The sequence below is a fragment of the Phalangium opilio genome, unplaced genomic scaffold (assembly GCF_054372755.1).
Source record: "Phalangium opilio isolate 3A_F unplaced genomic scaffold, DU_Popi_V2 ptg000105l_1, whole genome shotgun sequence".
Lineage (NCBI taxonomy): Eukaryota > Metazoa > Arthropoda > Arachnida > Opiliones > Phalangiidae > Phalangium > Phalangium opilio.
The window spans coordinates 183,276-205,163 of NW_028324207.1; the positions used below are offsets into that span (position 1 = coordinate 183,276).

General features: G+C 38.9%; 2 protein-coding genes across 4 annotated transcripts in view; both read left to right on the forward strand.

Moving 5' to 3' along the window:
• Nucleotides 1-3,536, forward strand: part of LOC149625041 (tRNA wybutosine-synthesizing protein 2 homolog) — a 43,118-nt gene extending 39,582 nt beyond the window's left edge. For both annotated transcript variants that reach the window (XM_089851795.1, XM_089851796.1), the window contains 5 exons: nt 491-807; nt 1,554-1,704; nt 2,568-2,677; nt 2,765-2,922; nt 2,994-3,536. In XM_089851795.1, coding sequence (XP_089707921.1) covers nt 534-807; nt 1,554-1,704; nt 2,568-2,677; nt 2,765-2,922; nt 2,994-3,377 — 1,077 coding nt within the window. In that variant the 5' untranslated portion in view covers nt 491-533 and the 3' untranslated portion in view covers nt 3,378-3,536. The remainder of the gene's footprint in view (nt 1-490; nt 808-1,553; nt 1,705-2,567; nt 2,678-2,764; nt 2,923-2,993) is intronic.
• A 1,147-nt stretch (nt 3,537-4,683) lies between these two features.
• LOC149625043 (uncharacterized) lies at nt 4,684-17,618 on the forward strand. Of its 2 annotated transcripts, none has more exons than XM_089851793.1 (7): nt 4,684-6,269; nt 12,930-13,024; nt 13,819-13,940; nt 15,440-15,672; nt 15,728-15,936; nt 16,785-17,073; nt 17,149-17,618. In XM_089851793.1, exons 1-7 carry the CDS (start codon nt 6,191-6,193, stop codon nt 17,211-17,213), a joined length of 1,092 nt encoding a protein of 363 aa, XP_089707919.1. In that variant the 5' UTR covers nt 4,684-6,190; the 3' UTR covers nt 17,214-17,618. The 2 variants fall into 2 exon arrangements, with proteins under 2 accessions (XP_089707919.1, XP_089707920.1); XM_089851794.1 differs by having other exon boundaries at nt 4,684-6,257.
• The last annotated feature ends 4,270 nt before the right edge of the window (nt 17,619-21,888 follow it).

Consider the following 21,888-nt stretch of genomic DNA (forward strand, 5'->3'; position numbering starts at 1 on the left):
GGCAACCGACCAGAGAGAGAGAGCTAGACTCCGTTTCTCTTCTCTTATACGCCTAGTTCTCTCTTGGGGGAAGAAAAGAGTCTATTTCCGAGCTTAAAGTCCTTTTACTACGGTGTATATTGTCTGCCTACCTTCTACCCTCGGCGTCTGTGTCTGGTTTTGTACCGAGAACTATAGCTACCTACTTTGACTTGGTTTTTACCCGTAGAAAATATTGAACAAGTTTTGTGTTCACTATCTTAAATCAGCTGTATTCTTACATCCCCAGTGCATCAAGTAGCCACATTGTATACCGAAATCATTTGGATTTTTGGAGCTCTTTTAGAACTTTACGTTTTATTTTATTTTATCTTTTTCCTTGATATTAAGGAGAAATAATATATTTTTATTATTGCTACCAAGAATCCAATTTTTATTTTATTGAAAACATTGATTGAATGATAAAAAAAAACCTCTCCAATTTAAGCAACAAATGTTTTTATTTTTGTAGGCGAATGATCGAATCGTAGTGGTTGCTTCATTGGACGATAGAAATGTCGAAGCAGCTGTTACCGAATGATGGAGGGAGAGAAAATCCGGAACATGAAAGTACCAGGCTGGTATCCAACAAGCCTAAATCTCCTTACGAACAACTGAAGCAACGCCTAGAAGATTGTATAAAGGGTCTCGCACGAACGGATCCCGATCTCGAGAATGTGACGTTGCTTTCTCGACTTATGTCGGATATTCCCAAGAAATGGGAGAAACACGGGGACTTAATCCTTCTACCGGCCAATTCCTTTCAGGATCCGGCTTGGGAGATGTTAGGTGAGTGTCAGCCAACCTTGGGTACAAGTTCTAGCGTTGACCTTTTCGAGGTCCCTCGCGATCTGTACCAGCAATTCCTCCCACGCTTCCTCCTTTTAATTGACCAGTAAGTGATAATATTCAATTTCCATAATGTACCCCTAGTATAAGAAATTCATTTAGTGTCAACAATATAAATACAACCAAGAAAGGATATGTAGTTTACTAGGGAGAAGGTATAAGATGCCTAAGTATTGGAGCGCCATAGTCCCAGTCCCCTTTTCAAAATACAAGGGGGGTCGTAAAAGGAGGCCGGGCTATTTCGCCTCTCCTCAGTTGGAAAATACGTAATTTTCGTCATTCGCGTCGGGCTGACGTGAGGCTTCAAGAACCAATGAGATGCTGGTTGTAATTTAGAGGCGGGGATTAACTCCGGACCTACGTTTGGACTGGAGATAAAGCTAGAAATGTGGTGAATTTATACCTTCTCCCTAGTAAACTAGATATCACTTCTTGGTACAATCCTTTGGTCTAAAGACAAATTTCAGAACCAGAATTTTCTACGTTCGGCTGTTTTTGATATTATCACTTGATTGTCGACAACTTTCTAAGATTCCATTTATATATTGGAATACTTTTCCCATTAGATATCAGGTTAATTCGAACGGAACCTTATTTAACTTTCCAAGGCGTCTGGTTTTATAGAAAATGTGAATTTTACCATTTTTCTCTTATATTTGATATTGTTAAATGATCTTACACTGCAGGGCCGGAGCTTTGGACGATTGTCTTAGAATGTCTAAAGTGTCGCGGATTGGGTCGGAAGCGAAGCGTCTCTTCGGACCATTTCCGTTCCTCTAGAGTTGAATTGATCGTTGGAGACGACGTTTGGGTCGAACACCGAGATAATGGAATAAGGTATATTATTACACTCTCCTTTATACCGTATATATATTCTTGGAGATAGTAACGGGAGGACTTGTCATCGTTAAGGTTTAGGCCTACTGGGCTTGGACTTAGCCCTTTAGAGTCCTCGGAGAGCAACAAACCTCTGATAGTTAATTTCTCCAATATTTTCCGCTAATCCTGTAATATGACTCTGTAAAGTTCTTGCATGGACTTTCGAAACGAGCCACGCTTTGTTTCGCGGTGACCCCGTTCTAGTTGTACCATGACCCTTCCATTTTCTCTCGAAACCTCTTAGGGCTAATAAAAATGATACACTGATTTGCTTCTATCTGATTATATCGATGATATCATAAGTTCATAAGATTTGTTTCATAAGTTAGTCAATGGTTACTGAGAGCTTGTTATGAAGTGACGTAGGTGACATCATGAATCTATATAACCATGAATATACAGGTCTATCATATGCCCCTTCTATCATGTCGATTTGGTTTGGGTATTACCCTCCTAGCTTTGACGCGTTTTGCGTAGCTCTAATAGCCAATCACAAGACAAGAGGAAGTGACGTTTCAAATTTACACACCCCCGGACTCCCCCTCCCGCTCCTAACACTAGCAGACGCGTGACTGATGTCTCCTTCCGCATCAAGAGGTTAGACAGCGTAACGCAGCTGTATATTCATAGTTATATAGATTCATGGTGACATGTCATAGATTCTCGTAAAGCGATGCCTGGTAAGGCGCTGTCAAAGGCTTAGTACAGTTCTCGAACTAGCTCTCATTAAGTCTCTAGCATTACGAAGTATAGGAAGTTTCATACTTATGGAACATATCTTAACGCTTATTATCTAAATGTCTGGTGTTATTTTGTTTTAGGTACACTTACGATGTTACTAAGTGTATGTTTAGCTCGGGAAATATAACTGAGAAGTTAAGGATAGCCTCTTTTGATTGTAGTAAAGAAGTTGTCGTTGATATGTATGCTGGTAAGGGCTATTTATAATCATTCTGGAGTTTAATTTTCACCCTAGCATCGTAGAAATACGGAACTATTTTGTGCCGTATGATTTCAGGTATCGGTTATTTCACCTTACCGTACTTGGTTCACGCCTCCGCCCTTCACGTACACGCTTGCGAATGGAACCCTAATGCCGTCGAAGCTCTACGTAGGAATTTAACCCTGAATAAAGTTGAAGATAGGTGTACCGTTTACTTCGGAGACAACAGAATCGTAAGATATAATCATTTTATAACCTTATGATCCTCTAATGTCAGAGGTGACTTCCAAATTGGTTCGGTCAGGTCTGCCCCGTTGGCGTGGCCGATAGGGTCAACCTAGGATTGATTCCTTCGTGCGAAGAAGGTCTAGAAACCGCTTGTCGGGCTTTGAAACGGACTACGGGTGGTGTTCTACACATTCACGGTAATGTCACCTCTAAATCAAAAGGGGACATTGTCCAGGACGTTTGCGAGGATGAAACGCGCTGTTCTAAATGGACAAAGAAAGTCCGAACGCGACCAGAATGGGAACAATGGGGTCAGAACGTCCGCGAGAAATTGCTCTCTATTCTGCGCGAAATCCACGGAACTCTATGGGACGTGTCGGTCATTCATGTGGAATATGTCAAGTCCTACGCGCCCAGGATAAGCCACGTGGTTTTGGACGTTCGTTGCACGCCTCGATAACACGACCATTGTTAATGTATCTCATCTTCAAGGTTTGAAAACCGAGAACGTGTGTCTATTGTTTAATTAGAGCCGAATACGCCAGAAGCGAGAAGCCTAGCTGAGAATAATTGTACGTAATCACGAGTGGCATAATAACAATAAGTATGAAACGTCGCATTGACGTAACTCTACATTTTCTTATTGCTCTTCTCTTACTAATAATCAGAAGTATATAATACTTCTCTTCGAGAGAAGTGTACCACAAAGCGGGGTAATTGTACATGATTCTTCCCAACATCAGAACTCCGAATCACATACGCGATAAATAGTTCCCTCATCATTACTATACCTATTAGCACTGCTTAACTATTTGACAAGGCGCATGCGCTTGTGGTGCGTTTTTGTCCCACGTCTAGACAATCAAGGTTTGTGGGTTCATTGCTGAGGATTTAGTAAATACCAAACAGTTATAGAATTCACCTTAGCACGATGCGATTCCCTTATGAAGTTTGATGAGCGGGAGAGCAAACAAAAAGGGGTGAGCCTGGGAAGAATCATGTGGCATCCTTCTTGTATTATCCCCTTCTGTTATAATGCAATTATTGACTTAAATATTTAATCACAACAAAGCAACGGGTTCGCGGCGATCAAAACAAATTGAAGATTTTCACCCCGGAACTAAATGTCATACAAAGGCACTTAATAAACCCACACATGGCATTAACATTTTGTTGTTAGCGTCATCCTTACCTATAGGCTCTCTTTTTTTTTTCACCTGTTTTCTGACGCTCTCTCGGAAAAATAAATGTTCACGCGGAACAATACAAAATTAAGTTCACCGCATCGCGTGCGTTTTGATTGTTTTGTTATGTTTTTAAATCTCGTGCATCCATTGCATCAAACGACTGCTAGATATTAAAACTGAACGCCCCTTACTGCGAAACCGGTGCACGTCTAAAGTACAGGATATATAGCCTTAGCAATATTGTAAAACGACAGAGAAAAAGCTACAGTTCATATACCGGTATTAAACGTGGGTTTACCTCTTTAGATGAAATATATTTAAAAAAAAATGTGTAGGCGCTCCTTCAAAGTTGTTGACAACAAACCTTACGCGAAATAAATAGGACTTTAGATTTAATCTAAAATATTTATTTTTATATTCCGAAACATATATTACATTTAGGCCGACCAAAGCTGTTAATATCAGCATCGTCATGAATAAATTATTAGCTAATACGTGACAACTATATTTCAGTTAGTATGAAATATTTTTCGTATCTTCCAATCGGCTCAAAGGGTATAATGTTTTATTTCGTAGGGCCTATATAATATATTTATTTATAATCTACAAATTAGATATTTTGTTTGGTCGAAAAATAAGCTATAGAATACGTTTGAAGCATCATTCGAAATTAAAGCTCCCAGACTTGACTTAACAGCTGCTAAATCTAAGCGTATATATATATGTACAATAATCACTTTCGAATTTTAAACTAGCAAGCTATGGAAGAAATATATTTACACGCATCACCGAAGTTATAAAATCGTCTATTTAAAATTGCCACGTAAAAAAAAGGGGTAGACAACCCTCAATATCGGCACATACATATCGGTTGATACATTGTCGTCTCTGCGTACACTCGTGATTCAAAAAGACTACAGCGCAGCCGCCAAAAACGGAGATGGAAGGCAGAGTTTTACCCCCGTGTTTTTCCCTCTTAGTTACATCGAAATGGTCTATAGAGAGCTTTCAGTTGGAGGAGGAGCTGAGTCTCGTGACATAATTTACGTTGCCATATTGGGGGCAGGAATGAGCATGAGACCACCCAATATGGGTACCAGAACAGAGGTAAGACTTGGGACGGTGTGACGTACTACTATCCCATCAGAAAGCTCTCTATAGAATGGTACTGAGAGGGGAGGAGCTACGGGGACGTGACGTCAATATTCGTAGTGTAAATTGTATAGAGTGCTGTCAGAAGCGCCGCTGTGACGTCACCCATGCTGTTTTCCCATAAAGAAAAAACGGTAACTGTCATGGCCGCCCATTGCTAAAGGCAGACTCGTGACGTTTAACCTTGGACCTGACAGCACTCTATAGCCTGATATGACAACTTTCAATATGGTCGCCAAAACCGAGGTAAGAGATAGGGGGTATGACGTCACGAGAAATGTTCGTAGTAGCAGACTATACGCTCTATCAATTTTGAAATTAAAAATTTGCACTGAAATGTTTTTTGTTTTTAAAAAAAGCGGTGAGGATATAGACATTAACTTCGGATTAATTACTTGGACGCTTGTTGTAGTTTTAAAACAAAACGAGAGGATTGTAATCGTAGTTGTTTTTGTTGCAGTAGGAGGAGTCTCTTGCCTCTAGCTTATTATTATATAAAAGTCATTGGCGTTTCGTTTTGCTCTTATTCATTCGGCTTTTGTTTTAAAACGGCGAAAAGTACGGGGAAAATGCGCTGTACACAAAACTGGGAGGGGAAATGTTTTTGAACGCAACTTCATCCCAGATAAACAAGGGACAGACATATGCATGGATTGCCTATGTCACATGGAGAGAGAGCGTGTGATTATCATCTACATTGTACAATTATTAAAGTATACTGGAACTGAGCTTGCTTGGGAGAGGGTGTATTCGTAGTCACTTTGTTGTCAGTCCTACACTCTAAGTACAATTAACTCGCGAAATACTGATTTAGCATCGCTTCTCCGAAGTCCTAACAATTCAATCTCCTTAAATCCTGATTTCGCGTCGTTCTCGATACGAAGCAGTCAACTCTGATCCGATTATAAAGGACCTCGGGGATATCCCAACAATAATGGAAGAGAAAAAATTTCCTGGACGGATGCTGAAGAGCCAAATGAAATGGGAGAACTCTAGCGAAGGTCAGCCGGATGGTAATTATGCCTCTAATTTGGTTTGAGACGCGCTCTCTTTTGTCTTTGTTAAGACTGACTTATTTCGAGTCCCTTTTCCATTGGGTATCTCGATCCGTACCGTACCGTACGACCTAATGCGGGTCGAAAATAGCTCTTCTTTATTGGGTTAGCCTGAGAATCGAATGTAATTAATGACTAGTATTCATTTACACCTAATTAGACTATACGCGACAAGGCGCAATTAAACCAGGAGGAAATAAATTACTACACTTTCCATAGGTTTTCATTTGTTCCTTATAAAGCAGCGTACGTTAAAAACAGGTTTTTATCGGTTCCTAAACCTTTCTTCCGAGATTTTTTTTAATAAATAATTAAACACCGTTAAAACACTAACATCAACTGAATCATGCGGTTTCCCTAAGAAAAATCGATTTTAAGAAAAGGCTATGCATTCATGTGTGAACCAATATTGTATAGACTTCACTTCACTTAGCTATAGGAAAAGCGGGAAACGTGCGCACTAATTTTGGCCATGGGCTAATCCATCAATATTGATTAACAATGTATCGCGATAGGTATAGATTAACCCGAAGATATCATTGTTTGAGGTACTTAAGTACAGCCAATCTAGTATTTATCTCTGGGCTCCTCAACTCTTCTTTTAGAGGGCAGTTCTTTTAGTACCCTTTAAGTGAAGCTAATGGGGGAGCTCTAAGGACAACACCTTTAAATAATAGAAGTATTAAACACTTAAATATTAGAAGTAGTTAAAAACTTAAATATTAGAAGTCATAGGCGTAGAGTTCTATAGGCCCGTGGGGCCCGAGTCCCCCCAAAAATTTTAGAAGTGGCCACAGGCCCCTCCAAAAATGTTTCATCCGTAATACCGAAATCATGAAGATAGTGACCTCATAAAAATAATTTTTGCGTTTAACTGACTGTAAAAAACCATTAAAACCACTACAGAGCAGTGTTTTCCGAACAGAATAGTTTTATTTTGTTCTGAAAAATGTAAACAAAACGACCCAAGGGCTGGGCCATAATAGTAGCCACATCGTTATCTATTTAATTATTCTTACTTCAATAAATTTACTTCTGTTATTTTTGTAATAGTGCGACATAAACAGAAATCTTGAAATTTCTTTATGTTATAATTGTGATAACCCGGTTCCGAAAAGCTTTTGCTTGTAAATTTCCCCACGATTTCTTTGAATGTTGAAATAGGTGAGTGGCATTGAAAGCGTGAAATACTTGTCGACGGGTGAAAGAAATTTTAAAGGGAGTTTTAAACCTTCCATTTTAAGGCTATATCATAATTCCCTCTCTCTCTCTTTCTCTCTCTCTCTCTCGCTTGAAACATAGAGCAAATGTGAAACAAACAATGCTTAACCTAATAATGCTTAGATGTACATCATACGATATTACTGAAAAAGGAGTTTCTAAGAGATTTTTTTCCTTTTCGTTGAAAAAGTGAGTTGACCGGTCAAGGCAGCAGCGGCTGGCAGCCCATCCTATTCAGATTGGCTGGTTATCATGGTTTTCACGTCAATTAAATTTAGATACTACAACAATTTCGTTGACCGTTGACACAAATAATGGAAGGAATGAGGGATGGGATTGAAAAGTGCAACTGGTCTTCTGAAAATAACCCGTTTTTATCATGCTCTCGTCTAGTATAGTCAGAAGCCGATTAGGCTTTACACATGAAGTACGTAACATGTGTCATTGTACCTGGAGGAGCTAGACGATATTCTCTAAGCTCCTGGGAAAGACCCCCCTTATGCGGAGGAACATAATTCGGTAAGGCGGCTCCTTCGGATCCTTGCGATCCTTCCGCTTTAAGAACCGATTTACCAGGTACGTAAATTAGGGAACTACTTTAAAAACTGAATATTCTTTAGTTAAAACTATATACACAATACCAAAGATTAATTGGGAGTAAGGCATGAAGACTCTGTTTTTTACGAGGATTTTTTTCTGTTCTCGCGGCTACGGCGAGCCCAGCCGCTGGCGGCTCCGGAATCGGGATAACGCCGATACCTAGCCGAGGCTTAGTGTAGTTTTCGAGTCTACTATTATTCGCAGAGCTATTTTTCTGTTGAAACTAAAAAAATTCTTATAATATTTAGTTGAAGACTTATTAAATGACTCGAAAATTTTCGAAACTTGAGCTTTAAAATGTTTAATATAATATAACGACTAACGAACGATCGCAAATTTGCCTTTCGAGCTTCGAGGATATGTCGCCGCTGAGGTCCCATGCAAGAAAATAGTAATAGCCGTCGCTGATTGGTCAGGCGTTAAAGAGGCTATCTACGGTTAGGGGACTTATGATTGGTTAAAAGTTTTTTTGTTCGTCTGTTTAGTTTTTATGTCATGAAATGATTGGTTAAAAGTTTTTTTGTTCGTCTGTTTAGTTTTTATGTCATGAAATCTATGGCCAAAGCTATGGAAAAGCGGGACTTACGTAATTTATGTGTAAAGCATAATCCGCTTTTGGAATAATGCGACAAATGTAAGGCCAGGGATACTAGATGCTTTAAGAGGGATTCGAAGGGAGACGGAAATTGCGACAGAGTTATCGGCGTGTCATGCGCAGTACAGTCTACCGTACTTCTAGATTTTAGTGCAATTCAAAGCCAAAATAAGGATGATGGCGGGAGGATGCGAAATCTGAGAGAAATAGGCGCGCTGTGGACGGCTTAGGTCCGGTGGGACGCAAAATAGGGGGGAATACTCGGAATAGGAATTAAATTTGTCCTTCATAGGGAAAAACCAGACGGCGTGAGTTATAGATCCCCGTTAAAAAAAAACCTCTGTCGCAGTCTCGTCTGAACGTACGTGAAAAGGCTCTAGCTGATCATCTTACTTTAAAAATCTAGTATCCCTGGTAAGGCGCGGCACTGGCCAACTCCATAGCGTAGATAAACAATTTTCAAAATGTTTTTCGAGGCACAAGTATAAATTAGTCTTAAGGGTTAAGTCGCTCTCATGGTTTCCTAAGTTGGTGATTTTCCCGAGTTTTGAAAGTGGTCTCGAAATTTTTGTAAGGATTTTTACATTCGCATTGTAATGCGCAAATACGGATAAATTTGTTTTAAAACGGCCTAGATTATCTTACATCCATAGTACATGGATATACTTAATAAATATACTATCCAATGTAGTATATTTAAATTTATTACTGAATATTCGTTAGGTATTTATATACATCATATGCATGCATCATGAATGATGCTATCTATGTATTGGTCCAGGCCGGTTGGGCCGGGCCCCACCAAACATTTACGAAACTCTACGCCTATGTTAGAAGTAGTTAAAAACTTAAATATTAGAAGTAGTTAAAAACTTAAATATTAGAAGTAGTTAAAAACTTAAATATTAGAAGTAGTTAAAAACTTAAATATTAGAAGTAGTTAAAAACTTAAATATTAGAAGTAGTTAAAAACTTAAATATTAGAAGTAGTTAAAAACTTAAATATTAGAAGTAGTTAAACACTTAAATATTAGAAGTAGTTAAACACTTAAATATTAGAAGTAGTTAAACACTTAAATATTAGAAGTAGTTAAACACTTAAATATTAGAAGAAGTAGTTAAAAACTTAAATATTAGAAATAGTTAAACACTTAAATATTAGAAGTAGTTAAACACTTAAATAAAAAGTAGCTGAACACTCAAATAAAAAGTAGCTAAACACTTAAATATGAAGTAGTTAAACTTAAATGTATATTACCCCTTTTATAACTTTATTTTAATAACTTTCGGATATTGCACATATCCCATATTTCATTCCCGCGACTAAAGCCTCTTTGTAATTGGAACTCTTCTTTACGTGGTTAAACCTAAATCACCCTAAATGACTAGCTACTTACTATAAGGGGTAATTCTGATAATCCTAATTCTGACCAAAATTTATCACCCTTTTTCTATGACAAGCGGAGTTTATGAAGAGGACAATACGCGTTTATGTAATTTATACAGAGAAAAACGTTAATCAATTACTTTTAATTGTGTTCGAATGGGTTTTTAATGACGTGAAGAAAAAGTAATTCTTTTTTTAAGCTCTGCTTGTTTTTAAGCTCCCTGAACTGCAAAATTGAGAATGCCTGAAATTCTCGCGGTTTTAAAGAGAAGGTAACATTGTAGCTAAAGACTTAGTGAGATCAAGAAGCGATATCTAGTTTACTAGGGAGAAGGTGTAAGATGCCTGAGTATTCGCGCGCCATAGTCCCAGTCCCCCTTTCAAAATACAAGGGGGGGACGTAAAAGGAGGCCGGGCTATTTCGCCTCTCCTAAGCCGGGCCGGAAATAAGAAAAAACATTTATAGGACATGTGTCCAGTGACCCCCTATTTGTCTGGAAAATTTATTGGACATTGTCCACTGGCGTGTGCATAAATAGTGTCGCATCTTCATAGTCAAGCTATCAATACTTCGGAAAATTTATTGGTCAAAATGTCCAGTGACCCCTTTAGTTTTTAAAAATATTATGGGACATTTTAAAATTTTATTGGACAATGTCCAGTGTCCTGTGCTTATTTCCGGCCCTGCTCCTAAGTCGGAAAATACGTAATTTTCGTCATTCGCGTCGCGCTGACGTGAGTTTTCAAGAACCAATGAGATGCTGGTTGTAATTTAGAGGCGGGGATTAACTCCGGACCTACGTTTGGACTGGAAATAAAGCTGGATATGTGGAAAATTAAACCTTCTCCCTAGTAAACTAGATATCACTTCTTGGTAAGATCTTGAGGTATTTCTGGGGGTAATAATGTAATTGTGACAGCTTCCCTTTAGAATCGAAACGTGGTTTAATAAAAGAAAAAAATCATATAAAAAGCCAGAGGTAAAGGAAGAAAAACAGACAAAAATCCAATAAATTTTATCGATTAGGGTGGTACAATGGGTTTTAGGTTATGGTTAACGGTAGCTAAAACAATTTTACGGGGACCTAGTTTTCACTCAAGTCTGCATAGTCTTTAATGAGATAAAATAACCATTAAAAATTCAATTTGTGTGTATAATTCTTTGTCACCGGAACCGATTAATTTAATTTATAAATTTACATTAACATTAACACCTTTTTATACGCTACTAATAGCAATCAGTCAGGAAAATACACAGGCACACTTAAATTAGTGTACTTTAAGTTCAGAGTAGCTCAAAAATCGGTTTTTTTTCCTTTCCATAATATAATCCTCTTAGTAAAGTTAAAATTTCCATTTTGCCATGTAGACGGGTGTAATTTTGAATATTTTTTATCGTATCTACGAAATGAAGTCAATCCCTGGGAGAAGCACCGGTGTAATATCTTTTTTATCTGTTCAAAAAACCTGAATAATTCATGTAGATAGATCCTGATCCTTTCAGATATAGGGCCTAGTTCGTCTCCCCTACTGCAAAATATACCGGTCAGTATCTCAACTTTTCCTTAGAAATTACTACTAGTTCTTCTAAAACGTCTAGGTACTTATAAATCCGTATATTTTATACCTTATTAAAATGCACTTAGACATTTTAGGTTCCGTCAATTTGAATATATTTTCTAAAAAGAACATCGTGATTGCTAAGTAAATTGGTTCGGAAAACTAGGCCTGGTTGGAATCCTTTCACAAACAAAATGAAATGAAAATCCTTCAGATAGAGAAATCAATCATCGTATCATCCTTAAAACAAGCAATTTCGAAACGAACTTCGTTCTGTATTTTTCTTGACGCGATAAATTCGTAACCCGGAGATGTCGAAAAGGGTTTGAGATCTCCCGCCTTCTTACTATTCTTTTTATCTTGGAAAGACCACGCCCCTTTCCATCGTTCCTTTCAACTCTGTCGTCTTTCTCTCTCGCTCTCTTTGCACGTCTTAGCACAGTTTTTGTTCCATCTCGAGGAAGCGGGCTCGAACTGCAATCTATAATGATTAATGGGGGAAGGGAGGGGGCAGGTCTGCCAATTTTAAGAGAGGAGAGGAAAAGAAAACAATTGCTTAGTGGTGAAGTGTGAAAATGGAGAAGGCGCGAAAGAATTCGTTTTGTACGCTTAAGACCGTGTCGTTGGTTATTTCAAGGACTCTCTGAATAACGAGGGGCTAGCATCTTCGTCTGATTGATTCTATCTCTGCAGGGATAGATTTAATTTTAGAAGTAGGAATGGAGAGCGGTTAGTGTTTACTTCAGTCCGACTCAGCCCAGTAAAGAGCCCCTCCCTCCAACACGTAATGAAAAGTTTAAATTACTTTATTGGCTCACTTAAACTACGTTTTGATGACGTTGCTGACGGGGACGGCGAAAATACGTAATTCTTTTCTACCTCTGTTGCTATGACCCGCCTCTTCTTTCATACCCCCCGTCCCAGGGAAGGGGGTCCGGGACTTTGACGCGCGTCCACATTACTCTGTTCTCCATTCCTACTTCTAAAATTAAATCTATGCCTGATCTCTGTTTTTGTTCGACTGAGAGTACTTAAGTTTAAGGATTTTAGTCTCGTTGAGTTTTTCAAGTCCTTGATAGCAATTTTTCTTTCTCTACTTGAGAGGAATAATCCCAATGTTTTCCTCTTTCTCTGTCTGTAAGCATCCATTATCTTAGATCAGGGTCTTAATTGGTATTCCGTCCAAAAATGATTAATACTTAAATAATCCAAATTATGTTATTAATTTTATTTATTCTTTCTTTTTCGTGTCTAGATAAATTAAACGAAGATGAAGAGAGTCTAATTTTGAATCGGATTGAAAGTAGTATGAAAAAGCGGGATTTTTGCCAAGTTTACAAACTAATTCAGGTTAGTTATAACTTAGATATGCAATTTCAAAGAACAAAAAGGGTTAACCTTTATCCTTGAAAAATTATTAAAAAAATACCGAAGATATGAAACTATTCTTAAGAAGGCTTATAACAACAAACTATTTCAACCATTTCAATTTTGAAAGACAATATTCATAAATCAATATTATTTTTTTAAGAATTTAGTTCTTGTTGAAGTCTTGTATATATTTTAGTGGGTTTTTTTTTCCAAGAAAGAAAACAGAAAAGGCAAAACATTCTGACAAGCTACATTTGAAACTAATGCATTTTAAATTGCCAGGCAATTTTTTTCTTCTTCATTGAAATACATCATTTCAGAAACATATTTAGTATTTTTTTCTTCAATTTTCTTGAACAAATAGAGCTTAACTCGAATCGATAATAACATCTTTCCTTTATAACTTCCGAAAGATTTACCGAGGGACTAGATACTCGGCGTAATTCTAAAGAAAGGGTTGCGTAATGTTTAAAAGGCCTACTCTTCAAGTTGCTACATGATATCCCCCAGTATGTGTTTACAAACATTTCTACAAGCCCTCATAAGAAATGCAAGGTCTTCTTTAAGACTTTAACCCTGTAGAGGCAGACTTTAGTGTTTTCTTTTTGAAAAAAATATTTGACAGAATAATCTATGAACTGAAACAAAATAAGCCCAAAAAGAAAAAAAAGGCATCTATAGCAGAGGCTGGATAGGGGCATAGAGTTGTCCTACTTTCCGTTCCGTGTTCTAATGGATCAACCCCCTCTTGGGGGCATTTTGGCATTTTTCAGAATGGTAAATTCAGTGATAACCTTCGAGTGATCGATTTGTGGGACGCGGCCCACTACGCCGAGAAAGAGATGTCTATTCGACGTCCCCTTACCCCTCTTATGAGATTTCGAATCAGGCAAAGGTAGGTCAAGAGACAGACATTGTAGGACTTAAGGCCTCAAAAGTTTGCTACATTTGTAGATCATATCCTAGCTATAGACTATATTATCAGGGATAGATTTAATTTTAGAAGTAGGAATGGAGAACGGAGTCAAAGTCCCGGACCCCCTTCCGAGGGACGGGGGTATGAAAGAAGAGGCGGGTCATAGCGACAGAGGTAAAAAGGAATTACGTATTTTCCGCCGTTCCCGTTAGCAACGTCATCAAAACGTAGATCAAGTGAGCCAATAAGATAATGTAAACTTTTCGTTACGCGTTGGAGGGAGGGGCTCTATATTGGGCTATGAGTCGGACTGAAGTAAATGCTAAACGTTCTCCATTCCTACTTCTAAAATTAAATCTATCCCTGATATTATTTATACCGTAAAGTGTACGACTCTTAACAGGGTTACAAGCGTCTTGTTCTTGCGTATAGTTTTTGGCGAAATCGATGAGGATATAGGAATTTTTCCATCGAAAACAGATTTAAGACCTCGTTTTCTTTTCTATATTGATTTCTATAGAGATCTAGCATCTTAGCGACTTGAAAGATATCAAACTCCACTTATAAAAGTGTTTTTTCTTCTTTTCATTTGAAATATTTTGGTGTTTTCCAAGCCGCTCAACGTTTAAATAGTTGCCGCTAGAAAGAAGTATGGTTCTCTAGAAAGAAATGAAAAAGTAAAGTAAAACAAAACAAAAACAAAAAAGAAACACCAGAATTGAGACATCTTTAGGTCTTCCCCGTCTCGTACACTTTCTAGTAGAACGGAACGTAGATAAAATTTATCTTTTCTCTTACTTCTAAAACCAGGCTTTTGTGGGGGATTCTTATTGTTTTTTAATTGTTATTTTTCAATTATGTTGATAATTACTAAAGTTCCATAAGTATGACACTACCTTTACAAGTTCGTAATGCTTGAGACTTACAGCTCAAGCTAGTTCGAGAACGACAAGCGAGGATTGACTACACTCGGTTAATTTTACACTCCATCTTCCTAATTAGTCTGTACTAAGCCTTTGACAGCGCTTCAACAGTCGTCGCTTTACCTCGAATCTATGACCTACGTCAATTCATGACAAGCTCTCACCAAGAAGTAATATCTAGTTTACTAGGGAGAAGGTATAAATTCACCATATTTCTTTATCTCCAGTCCAAACGTAGGTCCGGAGTTAATCCCCGCCTCTAAATTACAACCATCATCTCATTGGTTCTTGAAAACTCACGTCAACGCGAGTCGAATGACGAAAATTACGTATTTTCCGACTTAGGAGAGGCGAAATAGCCCTCCTTTTACGTCCCCCCTTGTATTTTGAAAGGGGGACTGGGACTATGGCGCGCGAATACTCAGGCATCTTACACCTTCTCCCTAGTAAACTAGATATCGCTTCTTGATCTCACTAACCAGTGACAAACTTCTGGAACATATTTTATGATAACAATGATACGAATGACTTCATTATTTGCGAATTGTCCCTTAGGTATCCCCCACCACCGAATATCTGTCCGAGTGGTGTCCGTAAAACCTTGTCGCTTCCTTTGAGAGCTAAAGTGGTGTTGGATAGTTGGTACGAAAGCCATAAGGATAACCCATTTCCAACCCGAGGCGAGAAAGAGTCGCTGTCGAAACAGTCCGGATTGACCCTAACTCAAGTTCAAACCTGGTTTGCTAATCTAAGACGACGGAAATTGAAGTCTTGCAAAGAACCCGAAGGTAATTAAACCATTATTTCTGTTACGCTTACATGAAAAAATGTCGTTATCTATAGATTACAGAGAACAGGGGACACCTAATCATCAATTATCCAGCGAAACGTCTTCGGATTTCATTTCTAATTTCAATCGTGCTTCGAATTCGCGTTGGTTTAATTACGATAATTACCCATTTCGAATTTCAAACGAGGCCCAATCTCATCATCTGTTACCCTTGGATCTCTCGTCTTCCAGTAGAAGTCCAAATCAATATCAAATTGAAGAGGTAAGCCCCCCCCCGTGCCCCCGTTGATGCGTCAATGACAACCCCCCCCCCCCGGGTCTCTATGCAGTTTATTTTGGCAAATTACCGAAAGAGCTCCTTTAAAACCCTTAGGTGGAATTTTAAATTAAGTAGCTCGAGAAACCCTTTTCTATAAACGAAAGAAAACTATTTAAAGTTCTTAAAATAAAATAGTTTTTTTTCCTTTCGTTCTATCTATGCTCGGGATTGGAGAGAAGATAGTCAGAAGTATATTAATTCGAAATAGTAATTAAAGGAAAATTTGAGATAAGATAACATTATACCTTAAAAGAACGACCTTTTTCTAAATATAAAAGTAATTAAATATTAAAAAGGTAAATGATATCTTATTAAAAAATAATTATCCTTTAATTAGTCTTAAAAACGAGGACTACTGCGCCATCCGCCATTGATTTAGTGGCGTCTGCTAAATCGAACCACTTACCCATACGGGATTGGTTAAATTCTCACTGGCTGAGAGAGGTAAGGGTAAGAGGTTCGAATAATGTTATGTTACCAGAACGACACGTTTTCCATATGTTACGGGGTGTTTGCGTCTGCCACACAAATGCAACATTTGACTACTCTGATATTTAGTGGCGTCTGTTAAATTGGACCACTTACCCTTACGGGATTGGTTGAATTCTCACTGGCTGAGAGAGGTAAGGGTAAGAGGTTCGAATAACGTTATGTTACCGGAACGACACGTTTTCCACTTGTTACGGGGCGTTTTCGTCTGCCACACAATAAATGCAACATTTGACTACTCTGAGGTTTCAAATGGAATGGTAACTTGTGGTTGATATACTTTTGAAACTTTTGGAATTTAGCCGAATGCGAGACTGCAGGAGTTGCTTAGCGATCCAGGAGACAAGAGTCACGTAGCTAGGGATGCGGGAGGCAATCTGAAAGTCTGTTCGGGCCCCTCTTCCATTTCGCCGTACAACAATTTCGTCGAAAGAGCCGTTTCCTTTTACGTTAAAGCCGCTGCAATTGCGTTTCCCGGTTATTTGAATCCTTCGGCTTGCACCAGGCATACTAATATCGACCACAATCAACCTCGTCAAAATCTCGCGTTGCCAGGTCAATTCCCGTATTATTGGAGACCAAATATCGAAGGTATATAACGGTGATTGAAGCAACTGCGCCGCAACCAAATTGCATCTCAATTATACGTATTTTTTACGATTTTAGACAATCCTGATTCTCCGCAAGATTTACGGCTACCCGTTGTACGAAATAGAAGCCAAGATCTATAATTTTGTACCATGTACATATCATATGTTGAGTGCATCGGATAATGCTAGATCTACTGGTATCGGGAATAAGGCATTAAATAGTTCTTTTTTTTACTCTGAACCCAATGCCAGTAAAATCAATATCTCTTTATGCACTCGTCAATAATCTCTAGCAAATTTACTGCCAAATATTGCTCCGCTCAAAACCGATTACTGCCTTACTAATCTAGTCAATTTTATTATACAGTGAAACAAAAGTTATACTTTTATAAAATGTTATAAATTGTTTATTAAATTTGGAAAATATACATTTTCAAATAATTTGAATATTTTTCCTTTATTATTATAGGCCTAGATTAAAATGGTAATTGGCGCGTGACTTTTTCCTACATTTTTTCGCGCGCAGGTAAAAAACACGTGATAAATTTCAACGGTGATTGGGCCTAAAAAAAGATACGGAATTTCCAATTTTTAAAAGAAAAAAATGATACCCGCGCAGTTTCTGTTACCTTTTATGTGGTTCTCGGAAGTTCCCGGAGTTATTGGGAAGGTATTCAATCACCCACCCAGAATGATTGAGTCCGAAATATGCGAACCCATTTCGCTGAGGTTGGAGAAGGGTCCTATTCTGAATCTTTGGAAGCGAGAGGCATCGACGTCTGAGGATACCATGAAACCGGGTGAGAGGGGATCCGTTTTAGTTGACGATGACAAATTATTGGTTCGATTTTGGGCTTTGGGCCGCCGTTTCCAATGTTTGGCTATCAAGAAGGCTTCCGTCGTATCCGGAGACTCTCTAGAAGTTACGTTTCAGGGACCTCAAGGTTCCATGGATTATGTCTTCACTGAGAAAGACTTGAATCATTTTGAAGGTACGTCGTCCTTCAATCTAAGTTAAGCCCAAGTTTTCGAATTAGAGATATATTAAACTAAAGTTATCACTGACTCTATTGAATTCTTTTTTGTATTGATTACCTCAATTAAAATTTCTGTACCTAATCTAAGTTAGATAAGGTTATTCTCTAGGACACTTGTTGGGTGATAGTACTAGTCCCTGTTATGGCTACCCAGAAGAAGATGGTAAACTTTCCATGGTAATTGAAAGCAAAAACGAAGGACATCTCTTCGTGGAACCTAGTACTTCTGTATTGTATTCTGACGTAAATAACGCTTCAAGTACTTGGTACAACAATATAGTTTACCGTGGTGCAAAACCGGACAGCGATGTAGGTTTCAATGACGCAAGTACTTGGCGCAACGAAATAATTGATCAAGGTACGAAACTATAATGGTAATGAAGTATAGTTGTCTTAGCAATCATAATCCTACCGCTATTAGAAAGATTCCGACCTGAGAGGGGCATCCAGAGAAACTACGGGGAAAATAAAAATGACAATAAAAACTTAACAGAAGAAATAATGCTTAGAAGATTGAAGAAGTTGAATGGTTCGCACTTCACGATATGCACCTTCGTCCACAGTTCAGTTTACGAAGAATTTAATTATAGTCAGTCTACCTTGGTTAGCAAGTTGATCCTGATATATACATATATGGATAGGTATAATTAGAAAAAACACTTCCCACAAACCAATTAATTTTAATTTTAACTTCTTATTTTTCGGCTCGAGAATCTACCGATTGTTTGACTACGACCAAGATGGTTTAGCCGACAATCTCGGTGCGAGACTAGTTAATTTGACCATAATGACCACCCCTTCCGATGGTCTTATCGGCAAATACATCTTCTATCCGAATAGGACTGCTCCACTTAAGGCGCAACAAACCCTATTTGCTTTTCAAAAACTTAGGAATAAACACGTAAAAGACTTTTCCCGCGTAAGCGTGAGTCATTTGTTAATGGCGGCCAACATGGATTTGGCTGGTTTAGCTTTCACCGGTCCCTTTTGCGTCCCGACGCACGCCCTCGGGGTAATTAACGCCCTGATTAGTGGACAATTGCGAATGATACCCAACTTTGCGTTTCTACTTATGCACGAGACCAGCCATATTTTGAGCGCGGTTGACGTTTACAAGGGCACCAAGTGCGCTCCCAAAAAGTTTCAAAGTTATCATCCGGATTTTGGTTTCAATAAAGAAGTGGAGAATATTCACAAGTTTCAAAGTCTGCGATTCACAGAATGCAACCGGAAACCAATCTTCAAACGTGTCATGGAAGGTTTGGAGTGATTATTTATTTAATATAAACGTCACCCTCCTCGAACTATTTTGAACTTTTCAGTGGGTCCTTTCGACCAGTGTTTCGTACCTGATAAACCCTTGATCGGTGAATGTGGAAACTTGATCATCGAAAAGGGAGAGGAGTGTGATTCTATGTTCGTTAACGCGACTCGTCCCTCCGATGGATCAGTGCTCTGTTGCGCGCCTCCTTTAACCGGAGTACAAAAGCATACCATACTTTTAGACGCGCCTTGTCGTCTAACCAGGAACTCATTCAGATCCGTTTGCGACCCGACTCATAGTCCTTGCTGCAAGACTGATTGCCAATTAGTGACGTTTGAAGCGAAAAAAGTCTGTTTTCAGTCCAAAACTTCTTGCGGACCTAAAGCCTATTGCGACGGTGTATCTCCCGAGTGTCCACGACCAAAACCCACTCCAGATGGTTCACCTTGCTCAAATGGCAAGGGTATTTGTCGTAATGGGGAGTGCGTCCAACCAGACTCTCCAGTAGTTCAGCCAGTGCTTCCTGTCTTCCCTCCTAATAAAACCGACCCTTCTTCATTAAATACCGAAAAAGGTTGTGGGCTAAATAGTCCAGCTACAGTCAGTTCGGAAGTGCCAACATGGGTCGTTGGCAAGACAACGACAAAACCAAAAGTGCCTACACTAGTACCTATTTTGACAACGTCCAAACCAAAAGCACCAACAGTAGTTCCTGTTAAGACAACAACAAAACCAAAAGTGCCTCCACTAGTTCCTGTTTTAACAACCGCTAAACCAAAAGTGCCTCCCATAGTTCCTGTTTTAACAACCGCTAAACCAAAAGTGCCTCCACTAGTTCCTGTTTTAACAACCGCTAAATCAAAAGTGCCTCCACTAGTTCCTGTTTTAACAACCGCTAAACCAAAAGCGCCTCCACAAGCTCCTGTTTTAACAACCACTAAACCAAAAGTGCCTCCACTAGTTCCTGTTTTGACAACGACGGAACCAAAAGTGCCTACACCAGTTCCTGTTTTAACAACCACTAAACCAAAAGCGCCTCCACCAGATCCTGTTTTAACAACCTCTAAACCAAAAGCGCCTCCACAAGCTCCTGTTTTGACAACGACGGAGCCAAAAGTGCCTCCACTAGTTCCTGTTTTAACAACCACTAAACCAAAAGTGCCTACACTACTTCCTGTTTTGACAACGACGGAACCAAAAGTGCCTACACCAGTTGCTGTTTTAACAACCACTAAACTAAAAGCGCCTCCACAAGCTCCTGTTTTAACAACCACTAAACCAAAAGTGCCTCCACTAGTTCCTGTTTTGACAACGACGGAACCAAAAGTGCCTACACAAGCTCCTGTTTTGACAACCACTAAACCAAAAGTGCCTACACTACTTCCTGTTTTGACAACGACGGAACCAAAAGTGCCTACACCAGTTGCTGTTTTAACAACCACTAAACTAAAAGCGCCTCCACAAGCTCCTGTTTTAACAACCACTAAACCAAAAGTGCCTCCACTAGTTCCTGTTTTGACAACGACGGAACCAAAAGTGCCTACACAAGCTCCTGTTTTGACAACCACTAAACCAAAAGAACTTCCACAAGCTCCTGTTTCAACAACCACTAAACCAAAAGCGCCTCCACAAGCTCCTGTTTTAACAACCACTAAACCAAAAGTGCCTCCACTGGTTCCTGTTTTGACAACGACGGAACCAAAAGTGCCTACACTAGTTCCTGTTTTAACAACCACTAAACCAAAAGAACCTCCGCAAGCTCCTGTTTTAACAACCACTAAACCAAAAGTACCTCCACTAATTCCTGTTTTGACAACGCCCAAACCAAAAGTGCTTCCAATAGTTCCTGTTTTAACAACGTTGTCAAAACCACAGTTACCTAATTTCGTATCGGTTTTCCCTACAAAGCTATCTGATGTGACAATCTTCCCTCCTATTCAACCTATTAAACCAAAGTCAGAACCGACTGTGATGCTAGGAGGGAGTACCATAGTGTCTCTCTTCCCAAATATCCAACCGGGAAAACCTATAATTACGACTGAACCACCACAAAACCCCGAGAAACCATGGACCTCTAATTCTATATTCATATCTTCAACAGCGAAACCAAAACCAAGACCAATGCGTGACTATGGTTTGGAACCGTTTTTTGAAGTGGTATGCATTTCTTAACCCTTTTCTTTCATTTGACTTTTAATTATTAAGTAAAATATTTTAATTTATTATATAGTATCATTGGACTACACCATTATTTGCGATATTAATCGCACTAATTATCCTCTCAATGGGATCGGGGATTTATTTCGTTGCTAAACCGGTACCTAGTTAGTCATAGAGGTTTTTATTTTTTTACATAGTGTAGGCAGAGAGAATTTAGAAGGGGAGTGGAAGGCCCCCCCTTTGACTCTATTAAACGTGATGACGCCCAAACAAGATGTCGCGTTGAGCTTTTTGGGGTAGGCGAGTTTCCGGTCACGTGTTCTAAAATCTATCTATTACAAACGCATCATACCGG